Source organism: Hibiscus syriacus, unplaced genomic scaffold (genome assembly GCF_006381635.1).
Source record: "Hibiscus syriacus cultivar Baekdansim isolate YM2019G1 unplaced genomic scaffold, ASM638163v2 tig00112528_pilon, whole genome shotgun sequence".
Lineage (NCBI taxonomy): Eukaryota > Viridiplantae > Streptophyta > Magnoliopsida > Malvales > Malvaceae > Hibiscus > Hibiscus syriacus.
Genome location: NW_024063356.1, coordinates 384,266 through 397,795, shown reverse-complemented (window position 1 = coordinate 397,795; position 13,530 = coordinate 384,266). Strand labels below are relative to the sequence as shown.

The 13,530-nt window shown below is 34.2% G+C and overlaps 2 protein-coding genes across 2 annotated transcripts; both read left to right on the top strand.

The window, feature by feature from the left end:
* The first annotated feature begins 6,238 nt into the window (after positions 1–6,238).
* LOC120181541 (transcription factor GLABRA 3-like) lies at positions 6,239–8,917 on the top strand. Its single transcript, XM_039186637.1, has 8 exons — positions 6,239–6,407; positions 6,479–6,730; positions 6,838–6,934; positions 7,043–7,057; positions 7,145–7,201; positions 7,281–8,114; positions 8,189–8,644; positions 8,744–8,917. The coding sequence occupies exons 1-8, from the start codon at positions 6,280–6,282 to the stop codon at positions 8,810–8,812; spliced, it is 1,908 nt and encodes a 635-aa protein (XP_039042568.1). The 5' UTR covers positions 6,239–6,279; the 3' UTR covers positions 8,813–8,917.
* Positions 8,918–10,945: 2,028 nt separating this feature from the next.
* On the top strand, positions 10,946–13,210 carry LOC120181532 (rop guanine nucleotide exchange factor 3-like). Its single transcript, XM_039186630.1, has 7 exons — positions 10,946–11,351; positions 11,436–11,552; positions 11,743–11,897; positions 11,995–12,069; positions 12,145–12,435; positions 12,532–12,879; positions 13,044–13,210. The coding sequence occupies exons 1-7, from the start codon at positions 11,018–11,020 to the stop codon at positions 13,161–13,163; spliced, it is 1,440 nt and encodes a 479-aa protein (XP_039042561.1). The 5' UTR covers positions 10,946–11,017; the 3' UTR covers positions 13,164–13,210.
* The last annotated feature ends 320 nt before the right edge of the window (positions 13,211–13,530 follow it).

Sequence of the window (13,530 nt, the reverse complement as noted above, 5' to 3'; positions counted from 1 at the left end):
GACCAATCCTTACCATTCATTTCATTGGAAGCTCGTCACGTGAGGAATATTTTCTTCTTATTTTATTTATCTTTTTATTTACTGTTTTTACCATTTCTCATTGCCTCAACATTTCACCATACTCAATATTAAACATCCATCATTGCCACTGCATTTCCATTTGCTACACCATCACACCATCAATCCGCATCTACCAGCATACACATATCCATTGCCGTGACATTTGTATATATCAAGACTAACTATACTTAAATAGAATATTGCATTGCTTTGGTTAGACTTTTGTGATTTCACCCAATCCCTGTGGAGACGATACTCACTCATCATTATATTACTTGAGCGATTGTGTATACTTGCACATTATTTGCGTATATTTTATAGTACTCACAACACGCGAGCACAGACCAGTAAAACACTAAAACTAAGCAGAATTGACCAAAACCCTATCAAGCCTACAAGAGGCACCTCCTGGTGGTTAAACCCAGTAAACTGAAGCTCAACACAAGAATGATCAACCATACCAATAGTAGACAAACAACTTTGAAAATCACTCATATCACCGCTAATCACATTAAACCCAGAGAAGTCAAAAGATTCCTACAAAACAACATTAAAATCTCCAAGGGCAACCCAAGTCAAATCATGAAAATCATTATACAACTTCATCAAATGATTCCAGAGTCTATTCCTATCAACACCAAGATTACATGCATAAACAACAGTCAACACAAAATCATGACCACTAGCTCTAACCATCCCAATAATACCTTGATCAAAAACTACATTTGGACAAAATTGAATATCCACTTCCAAAGCACTCAAATACGACCATTAACATCGTCTTTATAATTTTAGACACCATGCCAGCCAATAAAACATTTTAACTAAATGAGAGCCATGTTACACTCCTTCACCCTAGTTTCAAGCAAACATATAATATCTACATGTAATTGATGAATTCTAGTCACTACATTACTCTGCTTAAGAGAGTTATTAAACCCCCTAGTATTCCAAACAACCAGCTTCATGAATATGAAGTAGAAACCATGCATTCACTCATAGAGGGCTTTTATTTCCGCTGCTCATCTGATTCTTCCTCTTATTCTTCAGATTTTACATCAAGGCAACCACTATTTGAGTTGTTGCTCTCTACACCTTAGTAATATTTCCAGGAATTGAAGACTCTACAATAGACTTTTTCACAATATCATCTGTCTTTAAGGCATTCAAAATAGAAAACCTATTATCAAATGCTATCAGAGTAACATTTCCTTTCTTTTTGGAATTAAGAGCTCGCCCTCTAGCAGACTTCAAACCCCTCTCTTATTCACACCTGAAACATTTGTAATAATAACTTTAAAAATCCCCACCCTAACAACATCAGGAGTTCCAACAGTAGCACTAACCTGAGCCTTTGAATCCCTCACAATAGTAAAATCAACAACAACACCATCCTTAGCCATTGTATCCCCCACCTTTTCAAAAGACCCAACAATATCCTAAGCTATTGTATCCCCCACCTTATAAACTTCAAGAGACCCAACAAAATCAACTTCCTTAGCTACTGTGACCTCTGACCCCAAACCAACCACATAAATTCCTTTTGGAACCCATACCTGCTTTGAATCCTAATCATAAGTCTTTGTAGAGTATCCAAATATATTACAATGAAGACACCGATGAGGCAACCAAGACACTTCAACCCTAATAGAAGTAAATGTACTATTCCCTAACAACACATTGATGAACTTGAAAAACACAAAATATGTTTTCATTTCAACACAAACCTTCACAAAAGCCACTATTTGTCTAGATACAACAATGTTATCCATGTACAGAGGTGTGCCTAGAGCACTAGCTATGTAGCTTAACCCTTTACTCGTGAATAACTCTAACGGAATTCTTCTAAGATGGATCCAAATCGATAAAGAATCCATGTTGAATTCTAAATTATGAATATTCATCTCTCATTTTTTTCATCTCTCATTTTTTAAAAATCACCAAAAAATTATGAAAATGACATGTCTCTGATCTAAAACCCAATCTCTAATGACCAAAGTGCCAAAATGAACTAGAAAGCGTGAATCCCCAACTGTCATAGCCTCAATTTCACAAGTCTTCCCCTACATCGCAATGACTAAAGTCTTAAAAATAGTAAAACTCAGTGGTTTACCTAAAAATTGCACCACCAAGGAATTCTTCCAAAACTACACTCCCTCATCAATGACGTCCAAAGGTGGAACAACAAAGAAATCACCGCCCACCAATTGCGACTGAAAGAATTAAAGAGAATGCCTCTTGTTGGCAACGAAAAGTCCTCTCCAATCCATCCACAAAAACTAAAAAAAATACCCAAACAATAAGCAACAAATCCCACAAAAAAATCAAATAAACAAAGAATCAAACGACTCCGAAGAAAAAAATCAGAAGAATCAATGGAAAGAGCGAAGGAAAATCAACAAGAATACTCCAACTGTCCTGCACCGAGAGCATCCCCTAAGCGTGCACCTTCCATTCACTTCCAAGCCCGATATATCTATTTTATATAGTGTTTTCGATTCTATTATTACTTCTTTATTTGTTCACGTCACACATTGTTTTCGATATGCCCTAATTTTTCCATTAGTCATATTAGTTTTCTATGCGTATTATTTTAAAACCACTATCTTGTGTACTATTAGAGATGTATAAGGAAATATTAATATCGGATGCTACCTAAAATGTTATTTTTTCTATTGGAAATGTTAGTATCGGAAATATTCATTTTAGGTAGCAAAATTAACATTTTCGGTAAAAAATAACATTTTAGGTAGCACTATACAAGAAATATTAAAAAAATAGTAACATTTCCAGTAGTGCATTTCCTTAACCTTACATTAAGCTGCCGTACAACAAAACTACATGTTTACTATCCCTTTTATTGATTCTAAAGTTTTCATTTCGGAAAGAATTGTTTGCAATATTGTATCATTAATCTATTTGTAGGTTTCCATATGTATGGGTCTTTAGCTAGCAATTTCCACTAAAAACACATCCACAACTTATCTTTTCATTCATCATTCGTGGATGCTATCTTTGGTTTGTTTGTTGTGCAAGCAAAGCAAATATATGCTATAATAAAAGAGACAGATATACAAATTAATAATGATCAAACTTCCTAATGCTTATAATATATAATTAGAATCTATCAAAGGATTTGTTAATTAATTTTTTTAATGATCTGAACTCAAGTCCGCATAAATGAAACGGTATTTGAGGGTAAACTACACCAATAAGTTTTCTACTGAAGTTTCAAAAGTAATAAATTGATTACTAATATTTTTTATTTATAACAAAATGGTCACTAACATTATCGATTTATAACAAAATGGTTACTCTATCATCATCCTTGTTAAATTGATGACATGCCAATATTAACAAAAAGGTTAATATTTTGTTTTACCCCTAAACTACTGCTAAAATATCAAATAGGTCCTTGAACATTGAATTTATATCTAGTTTATTCCAAAGTTTTCTAATATTTATTTTTTTAAACACCCTACCACCTCCATTATATTCGAAGAACATTCTTTACAAAACGAAAAACACACTTAAACAATTAGGAGTAGTTTCCTTGGTATTTGTTTCAATCACACTTAAACAAAACATCTATATTTAGATAATAAGTTACCTTCACTTTTGTTGTAAAAAAGAGTGAAATGTCCTGTCATTTTTTTTCTATTTCATTATATATTTTAGACAACTAGTAACCTACGAACCAAAAATCAAATGTTGAAGAGAGAATAGAGCACACCAATAAGTACTTTACTTCAACACAACGCTGCAAGATATGAACAAAAAATTGAGTTTCGAAGATTGGTATTGCAACTTAAGATAGTTTTAGACTTTTAGGTATTGTTTAAGTATGATTGAAACAAAAAATAAGGAAAGTACTCATGATTGTTTGAGTGTGATTTTCATTTTATAAAGAACGTGATTCAAATATAATAAAGGTAATGTAAAGGTTGGGAAAAATGGAAATTTGAAAACTTTTGGGGGTAAATTATATGTAAAATCATTGTTCAATGACTTATTTGATATTTTAGTAGTAGTTTAGGGGTAAAATAAAATATTAACTTTTTGTCAACGTTGTCACGTCATCAATTTAACGTAGATGACGGTGGATTGACCAATTTTGTTACAAATCGATAACATTAGTGACAATTTTGTTACAAATCGATTATTACTTTTGAAACTTTAGAGGAGAAAATGAAAACTTACTCAAAAATTAGTGAACATTGGTGTAGTTTACCATTTGAATAAATTTTAAAAAATTAATATTTTTTATAAAATATTAAAAATAATATTTTTTTATTAAAAATAAGAAATATTTGAAATTACAATGAAAGATTATAATCATAATTGTAAACAAAACACATAATTAGAATATTTTCATATGATCATTAACACAATATACTAATCATTTGAGATTATATCAAGATCATATAAGGAAAAATATTAAAAATCTAACCAATAAATTTGAACAAAATATAGATACAAATATATCTGATTAATTGGTAAACGAATCATAAAATAAGATCAAACTATTGAAATATTCTATAAAATTATAAATCAGAGACGAACGATGTGAGAAAAGTATCCACGGATGCTAACCGTGTATCCAAATATAATATGATGAACAAAAGCATGAAAGATCAACATAAATACAAATAAATACCATCTTAATCAATCGAGATGAACGTCAAATTCAACCATAAAAAATTTAACGAAAAAACCGATCAAATAATTAAAAATATGTCAAAAGGTGGCAGAAAAAGTGTCATAAAATATAATTATTTAAAATTAAAAGTAGTAAAAGAGAAATAGAACATGATATTATAAATAAGAAAATAAAGAATACAAATGATAGAGGATCCATTCTAAGATTAATGCCTTTATTTGTCAAACAAAGGTTAAAAAGAGAGAGAAAGAGCTGTAGCATCGAGAGGAATTTTATTTAAAAATAAAATAAAAATTAAATGAATAATATAATAAAAGTAGAAAAATTAAAATATTTAAAAAGGTCTTGTGGTGGTATTTGAATATTATAACATTAAAATATTATATTAATAGAAAATAAATAATTTTTTATTACCTTCTAATTCTAAGCTTTGCCCAGACCAATTTAAATCGACCCAGATCGCATCTTTAATAGGTGAATCACTCAGCAAAGATTTTCTATATATATAAAACTTTAATTAAAATTTATTAAACTGCTTATTACTTCAAAAAAAAATTAACTAATATTACAAAATTCAGAAATTTCGCCGCGGCTTTTGCTCACTGGTTTTCAATCGGTTGTTTAGCAGAAAAGCCTACCATCGCGCCTTTTACTGCTCCTGCCTTTTACTAACCTCACCTACCGTTCTTGCCCTGCACCTGCTTTCTTTTCTCCTTACGGTAAAATCAGTCCATTTCCACAATGAGTAACTTACGAGCGTTTTACTCAGGTAATTTTACAATTAGTATTATCATGCCAAAAATGAGAGTATCCCATTTAATTTTGCACCATCGTTTGGTGAGATAATGTTAAGATAATTTTATTATTTTTTATTATTATTATTTTACATAAATGGGGCTGTGTTGACTCAAATAAAGATTTTGCCTTTAATGAAGACCAAACAGGAAAAGTTACATGGATAAAGCTGTCACATCTAGTGGTCTATGGACCGAAACCCATTACTACTTGCATTTTTTGATTCCATATGTATTTATTAATTAATAATTCATTTACATATTTTTGAGCTTATTTTTTATTAAATTAAAAGATATTAATTGCAGAACTCAAAACTATTGTACTATTAACATTCCTTTTTATTAAAAGATAACAAGATTAATAATTTCTGTACCTATGACTCTTAATTTTGAATATTATAAATAATAATAAGTCAATATTTTAAAAATTGTATTCATTAAACTTATACTACACACAATGAATTATGAGGAAAACTGTGCAAAGGATAATTGGCAGACAGAAACTGTGTTTTCCATTTACTAAAGACATGTCACCGTATCATTCTGCATCCTCTCTTTTTCTTTTTTTTTTATTAATTTCGGACATTGTTGGCCTTTGCTACTTGCAATCTTCAAAAAGGAACACAAACAATATAAGCTCCAAAAATTGTGTCTTTGGTCCTGTCCTTCCTTTTTTGAGTTTGAACATATCCAGTCTACTGAAAGCAAGAAGATCTCATCTGGGTTAACTGAGGAAAAAAAATCAGTCATATTTGGTTATTTCGAATGGCTAATGCTGTTAAAAACCAGGTTGGTGGTGTGCCAGAAAACTTAAGGAAACAGCTTGCAGTTGCTGTAAGGAGTATCCAATGGAGCTATGCAATCTTTTGGTCTTTATCAGCTACACAACAAGGGTATTTTTTTTCATCAACTTTAATCATATTTTTGTTTCAAATCTCCATTTTTAACTTTGATAAATCACCAGGGAGCTTCAGTGGGGAGATGGTTACTACAATGGAGACATTAAGACTAGGAAGAGTGTACAAGCATTTGAGCTTAAAGCAGATAAAATAGGCCTACAGAGAAGTGAACAACTCAGACAGCTTTATGAATCTCTGTTGGAAGGTGACACCGATCAAACTAAGAAGCCTTCAGCTGCATTATCACCGGAGGATTTGTCTGATACAGAGTGGTATTACTTGGTCTGCATGTCCTTTGGTTTAGATACCGGACAAGGGTAATACTAGTGAATCACTAATGTCTTCCATGTGTTTGTTTTTTTGCTTAATGTATGTTTTGGTGTTCTGTTTTGTTATCAGTTCTTTTTATTACATTGTTGCATAGGTTGCCGGGAAAAGCACTGGCCAGTGGTGAAACCATATGGTTATGCAATGCTCAACATGCAGATAGCAAAATATTCTCCCGCTCCTTGCTCGCAAAGGTTGGTGTTTTCCCCCCCTTGGCTCGAGTGCTGTTAATCTTATGCCAATTGACTGACATCATTTGCCTGTGAACTTTACATGACTCGATGTCGAAACGTTTCCCTTAGAGTGCATCTATTCAGGTAAGATTGTATAGATCTTGTTGTAAGATTATCTGTCTGATCTTCATATGCTGATTCATTATCTTGGAATCATAAATGATATTGCAGACTGTGGTATGTTTTCCCTACCTTGGAGGTGTTATTGAGCTAGGTGTGACTGAACTAGTAAGTTCCTTGGTCGGGAGATTTGAGTTTATAATTTAGAGATGAATGTAATTTTCTCTGAAAATTATGAATTATTTAGGTTCCGGAGGATCCAAATCTGTTACAGCATATTAAAGCTTCCTTGCTGGACTTCTCAAAGCCTGTTTGCTCCGAGAACTCTTCTTCGGTCCCTCATAATGCAGATGATGACAAAGATCCTATACGTGCCGAGATCAACCATGGGATAGTTGGTTTGTTGGACTTGGAGAACCTCTATTCCCCTACTAAGAAAATCGAATTCGATCATGAGGAATTCAACGAATTTTGTGAAAGTATCAATGAAGATTTCAATATCATTTCCCCTGACGAGTGTTCGTACTGCAGACAAAATCATCAGATGGATGACTCGTTCATGCTCGAAGACGTGAACGGTGTTGCTTCTCATGTTCAAAGTTGGCATTTCATGGATGACGACTTTGGTATTCGAGAAAAAGCTGCAACCTCCTCTCCCAAGCGGGAAAGTGCAAACCATTCTCGATTTAAAGAACTCCACAAAGGCAATCACACGACACTGAGCTCATTGGATCTCGAAGTTGACGACTTGCACTACAAGAGAACTGTTTCTGCTATTCTAAGAAGTTCGAACTGGTCGATCGAAAGCCCCAGTTTTCATACCTGTGGCTATAAATCTAGTTTTATCAGATGGAAGAAAGAAGGGATGGGAAATTTTCATAGACCAAGGGTACAACAAAACATATTTAAGAAGATTCTATTTGCAGTGCCTCTAATGCATGGAAGCAATTCTCTTAGGTATGTGAAGGAAAATGGTAGAAAAGATTGCCTTCGGAAACCGGGAAACGATGAGAATGCCATAGGATGTGCCTTACCAGAGAAGTTCCGGATCCTCGGGTCAATGATTCCTTCCATCAGTGAGGTTAATAGACTTTCATCCACTGTGACAGAAAACATACATATAGTGTTCTACAAACATAGAGCTTGGTTTTGCAGGTTGACAAAGAATCATTTCTCAAGGATACGATTAAGTACTTGAAAGAACTAGAAGCAAGGATAGAAGAACTGGAATCTTGCAAGAACTCGATGGAGTTCGAGGCAAGGCCGAGACGAAATTGCCGGGATGCGGTGGAGCAGACGTCGGATAATTACGAAAACGGGACAGTCTACAATGTCAAGAAGTCTTGGATAAACAAGAGGAAGGCTTGTGACGTTGGTGAAAGCCTCCACGAAACCGGTTCAGATTTAAAGCGGAGCACTCCCAAAGATGGCTTTGCACCTGATGTGAGAGTAAGCATAAAAGAACTGGAAGTTATAATTGAAATAAGGTGTCCTTCCAGGGAATTCTTGTTGCTGGATATCATGGAAGCTATAAACAACCTACATTTGGATGCCTATACAGTTCAATCGAGAACTCTCGACGGTCTCGTTGCATTAACCCTGAAATCTAAGGTTCATTCGATCGATCAGAGGCTCGTTCTTAATAGAATCCCCAGTTCTTTATTGTTCCACTCTTTAGGATAACCAATCTTTTTCTTTTTATTTTCACAGTTTCGAGGAGCCGCAATTGCACCTGCAGGGATGATCAAACAAGCGCTTCAAAGAGCTGCAACTAAGTGAGGATGAGAAACCAAATCATAAACTAATCATCTACCGGTGTCTAGTTTGTAGGATTTCAGGGTTCAGTATGCTGAATTCTTGTTTTTGGGTTACTTGGTAACCAAGCAAATGCAGTGGTAAATGAAGAAGACTGATAACAAATCATTTGTTGTCAGCCATTGTAGCCTTCCTCTTGGCTACTATAGTGTTAAAGAGGACCAAAATCTTCAATTTATTTCACTACCCACTTCCAGTTTATTACAAGGCTTTAGGTTGAATCTCAGTCAAGAAATTACTTAATTTCGTCTAAAAATATTAAACCAGACTTCATCTTCTTAATGCTTGGTTTCCCACCCTTAAACCAGCAGTTAAATATTGATAAATGATATGACATCGTTTACATATACAATATGAAAAAAATTCACAAAATATATTAAATTATAGTTAATAATATAAAAAGTAGGTCACTTAAAATTTTATTTTTGTTTTTTTTTCCATAGTTATACGTTAATAATATTGAATGGCTGGTAATAAAATACTATTATCTTTAGAAGTCTTAAATTTGTATAGTTGTAGGTTGAGAATGTGTTCGTTATCGGTTAGCTAAAAAGTTTGAGTAATTATGTGTATAGAATGTGCATATGTTATCAATTAGTTAAATAAATTTTGAACAAATATTATAAATTAAAGGGTAAAGTACACAAATGGTCAAGTTACTATAGGATATTGCTTTGTTGAGTTCCTCAACTATAAAAAGTTACAAAATGATCTCCGGAGTATAGGGCGTTATTTTGTTCAGTCACCGACTTTTAAAAGTTGCAAAATAGTCAACTGATTAGTCATATGTTCCAAACTCATCATTTTCCGTTAAAAATGGCGGATGTTTGAACTAGACGTTAACTTGCTGACTGAGATATGATGAAATCATATTTTAATGATGTCTACTGACACCGCCGTTGCTTTCAAACACTTGCTCGACAGTATAATGTTTCAAGCAGTGGCGGATCCAGAAATTAAAAAATAGGGGTCCAAAATTTTATTATTCTATTCTAAAACTTTTGGGTATGCATATTTTTCTTTTTCTTTTTTTTCTATTTTCATTAACAAATTAAACTAAATTTAACAATTTTCTCGAAATAATAGTTGTGCAGTGACTCCCCTAGGGAGCCATATACATTCGTCTCTGGTTTCAAGCATTAGCTCGACGACATAATGTAAACATAGAGTCAATCAGTCAATCCATAAAATACAATTAAAATGGATATGATATCAGATTTTATCGTATCGAAGTTAACGTCTAGCTGAGACAAACTCCAATTCTTTAACAGAAAAGAACGAGTTTGTAACACATGGACATTCAAGTGACCATTTTATAATGTTTAATAGTCAGGAGACTCAATAAAACATCCTATAATCAAATTACCATTTTATATTTGTTAATAATTGGAGGACTCAACAAAACAACACACATGACTATATGTATACTTTACCTTAAATTAAAATATATAGATTAAATTTATAAGATATGGGTAATATAGGGACTAAAAGGAAATTTTATCCAAAACCTTGTTTTGGGATTAATTTCTCTAAAATATTCAATTACATACATGTCATGCCTGTCCTATAATAAAAAAATTCCGTGTCAACCAAAGAAGCTATACAAACTTCTTGCAAAATTTCCAAAACCCACTCTCTATTTTCTTTGATTCAACCTTTTGCAGCAAATTTTGCATCTGGATTTTTTCTCGTCCGATCAGAAAACTGAGAAAAGACCCAGAAATCGTACGGTCAAGATTCCTTGTTCCTTTGTTATACGCAGAAAAGAGGGTGTTTTTAGTGTGTTCCTTTTGGAAAGATGATTAGGAGGGAACGATTTCAAATGGTCCTCAGATTGCTTAATATCTTCAATGGTTTCGAACTCAAATCTATTTAAAACCCTTTAAAGGTAAATTGTTTGAAGGAAAAAGAATGTTGCAAAAGACCGTTGCTTGCAAACGTTACTTTAAGCATAAGCTTTTATTTTTCATATTATTTCCGGTGAACTATGCTTTAGAAATCTGATGGAAACAACGACCTGTGACTGTAAACAAAGCAGCATCTTTTGCTTTTCACTTTGATCACTTTCAGCTATAAATTCAAAAAAAGTCCTCAAAGATTGAACCCCCACTGACCAAATTTCCATGGCTTATTTGCAGAGCTCGGAATAGTGATTAGATTTAAGCTCAAATGGAGAATTTATCAAATTCTGATGAAAACTACGATCTGGGTTATCAGCTTTCTCCTTCTTCCGTCGATCAAATCAACCAGTCAATTCCAGAAACCCTTGGATACTCCACGTTTAGTGGCGGTTCTTTCGTGTATGACAGAACTTTCTCTGGAAGATCTGCATTTTCGGAACCTGTTGATGATCGTAGCTGTTTTAGTGAAGCTTCGCCTTTTCACTGGGCAGCAACAAGAGGCGGGGCACAGAATCAAGCTGTTCTTAGCAGGCTTGGAACAAAGAAACTCGAAAATAATGCAGATGAAAAGCAGCTTGAGTATCTGGAATCATTGGAATTAGGTGAAAATATTTGGAAGAACTGTATTTGTTCTGAATTATGATGTTTCTTTTTTATGCCAACTGTTGTAAAATTTTGTTTGATAGAACTTGAAACGACGAGGGAAAGATTTGCAAAGCTTTTACTGGGAGAGGATATGTCAGGGAATGGTAGAGGGGTCTGCTCAGCAGTTACAATCTCGAACGCCATAACCAATCTCTACGGTAACATAAACATGTTCAGACAAAGAAAATGACTTTGTTTTTATTTTCTCAGTCAATTGACTAGCGCGCGGGGGGACAACTGCTTAAACTGAAGTCCTCTAGAGAAAACAAGATTCACTTTCATCACTGATTTCACTCCCTTTTATGTTTCGAATCTATGAAATTTAGTTAATTATGTTTGTTTCTGCAGCAACTGTGTTTGGACAAAATTTGAGGTTGGAGCCTTTGAACCCTGAAAAGAAAGCAATGTGGAAAAGAGAGATGAACTGCCATATATCTATCTGCGATTATATTGTCGAATTTACTACCAAGTCGCAGAATTTGCGCGACGGAAGAGCTATTGAGGTAGTTTTTTCATAATCCAGACCAAAGCTGTCTGAATGTTTGTCTGCCTGCCTGCTTTAACATGATGTTTTTCTTTTCTTTTGCGAGATATTTTTAGGTTATGGAAAGCAGACCAAGACCAGATATTTATGTCAATCTTCCTGCACTTAGAAAGTTGGATGCAATGCTCATTGTAATGCCAAAAAATATATAATCCTTTTTTAATTACAAAGGTTCATCTCATAGCTCTTATGACATCCTTTGACAGGAAATACTGGACAGTTTCGAGGACAGAGAATTCTGGTACGCAGAGGAAGGGAATTTGTCGTTGAATTCAAGCCGAACGGGCTCGTTTCGAAGGGTTGTTAAGAGAGACGACGAGAAATGGTGGGTGCCAATGCCACGCGTTCCTCCGTTCGGTCTCCCTGAGAAAGCAAGGAAACACTTGCGACACAAACGTGACTGCGCCAACCAGATTCACAAGGCAGCTATGGCTATCAACACCGGTGTTCTTGCCGAAATGGAAATCCCGGACTCGTACGTCGAATCTCTTCCAAAGGTTGGTACTCATGCTCATCAAGTTGAAGCAAGTACTTCCGAAGTTTGAACAAATTTCTTATTTGGACCCCAATTTTGTGCGAGGAAACTTGTACAGAGCGGAAGAGACAGTATTGGAGACCAGATTTCCCGGTCCATGCATGCGCCAGAAGAAAAATTCAGCCCAGACTATCTGCTTGATAGTCTGAGTATAGCATCAGAACACGAAGCACTCGAACTAGCGGACCGGGTGGAAGCTTCGATGTATACATGGAGACGTAAAGCATGCATAAAGCATTCGAAATCGTCATGGGGTAAGGTAAAAGAGTTGATGTCTGACGTCGATGGAAGTGACAAAAACCATGTAATGGCTGAAAGAGCAAAAAGCTTGTTGTTCGCCTTGAAGCAGAGGTATCCTGAACTTTCACAGACCACCTTGGACACATGCAAGATTCAACACAATCGGGTAAGTCGGAGATAAAAAAGAAGGCTGTTACAGCTTTCTGAATCCGGGAAATTGAGTGGAGTCCGAGTAACCCAATTCTTTTTCATATTTGTCAAAGCACTGAAATTCAGAGGAATTTTACCATAAAATGTGGAGTTTCTAATGGAATTTCTTCTGTTTTGCAGGATGTGGGGCAAGCAACACTTGAGAGTTATTCAAGAGTGTTGGAAGGTCTAGCTTTCAACATTGTAGCTTGGATTGAAGATGTGTTTTTTGTAGATACAACAATTAAAAGTAAAAAATGAAAATGTTATTGCATATTTTATCTACTATTACATTACATTACCTTTCAGAGAATGCATTTTTTGAGTTTGAGGATTTTCTCGTCGGAAGAGAAAATTATAGCAGTGACCACTTTAAGGGGAAATATTATCATTAGTCCTTTCAGTTGTTAATTTTGTTCATGTAATATAATTTAATCAATTTTAGTCCTTATGGTATCCTGAAATTTTAACAATGCCCCAAATAATACAATTAATAAAAACTAAAATCAACACCCTACACAATCGAATTAAGATCAAAATTTAAAAATACAGACAAAATGTTGCATACAAATTTCTAGCTTATACCAAAACTTGAAATGAAGCAAAAGCTGGCCTTAAACATCACCAT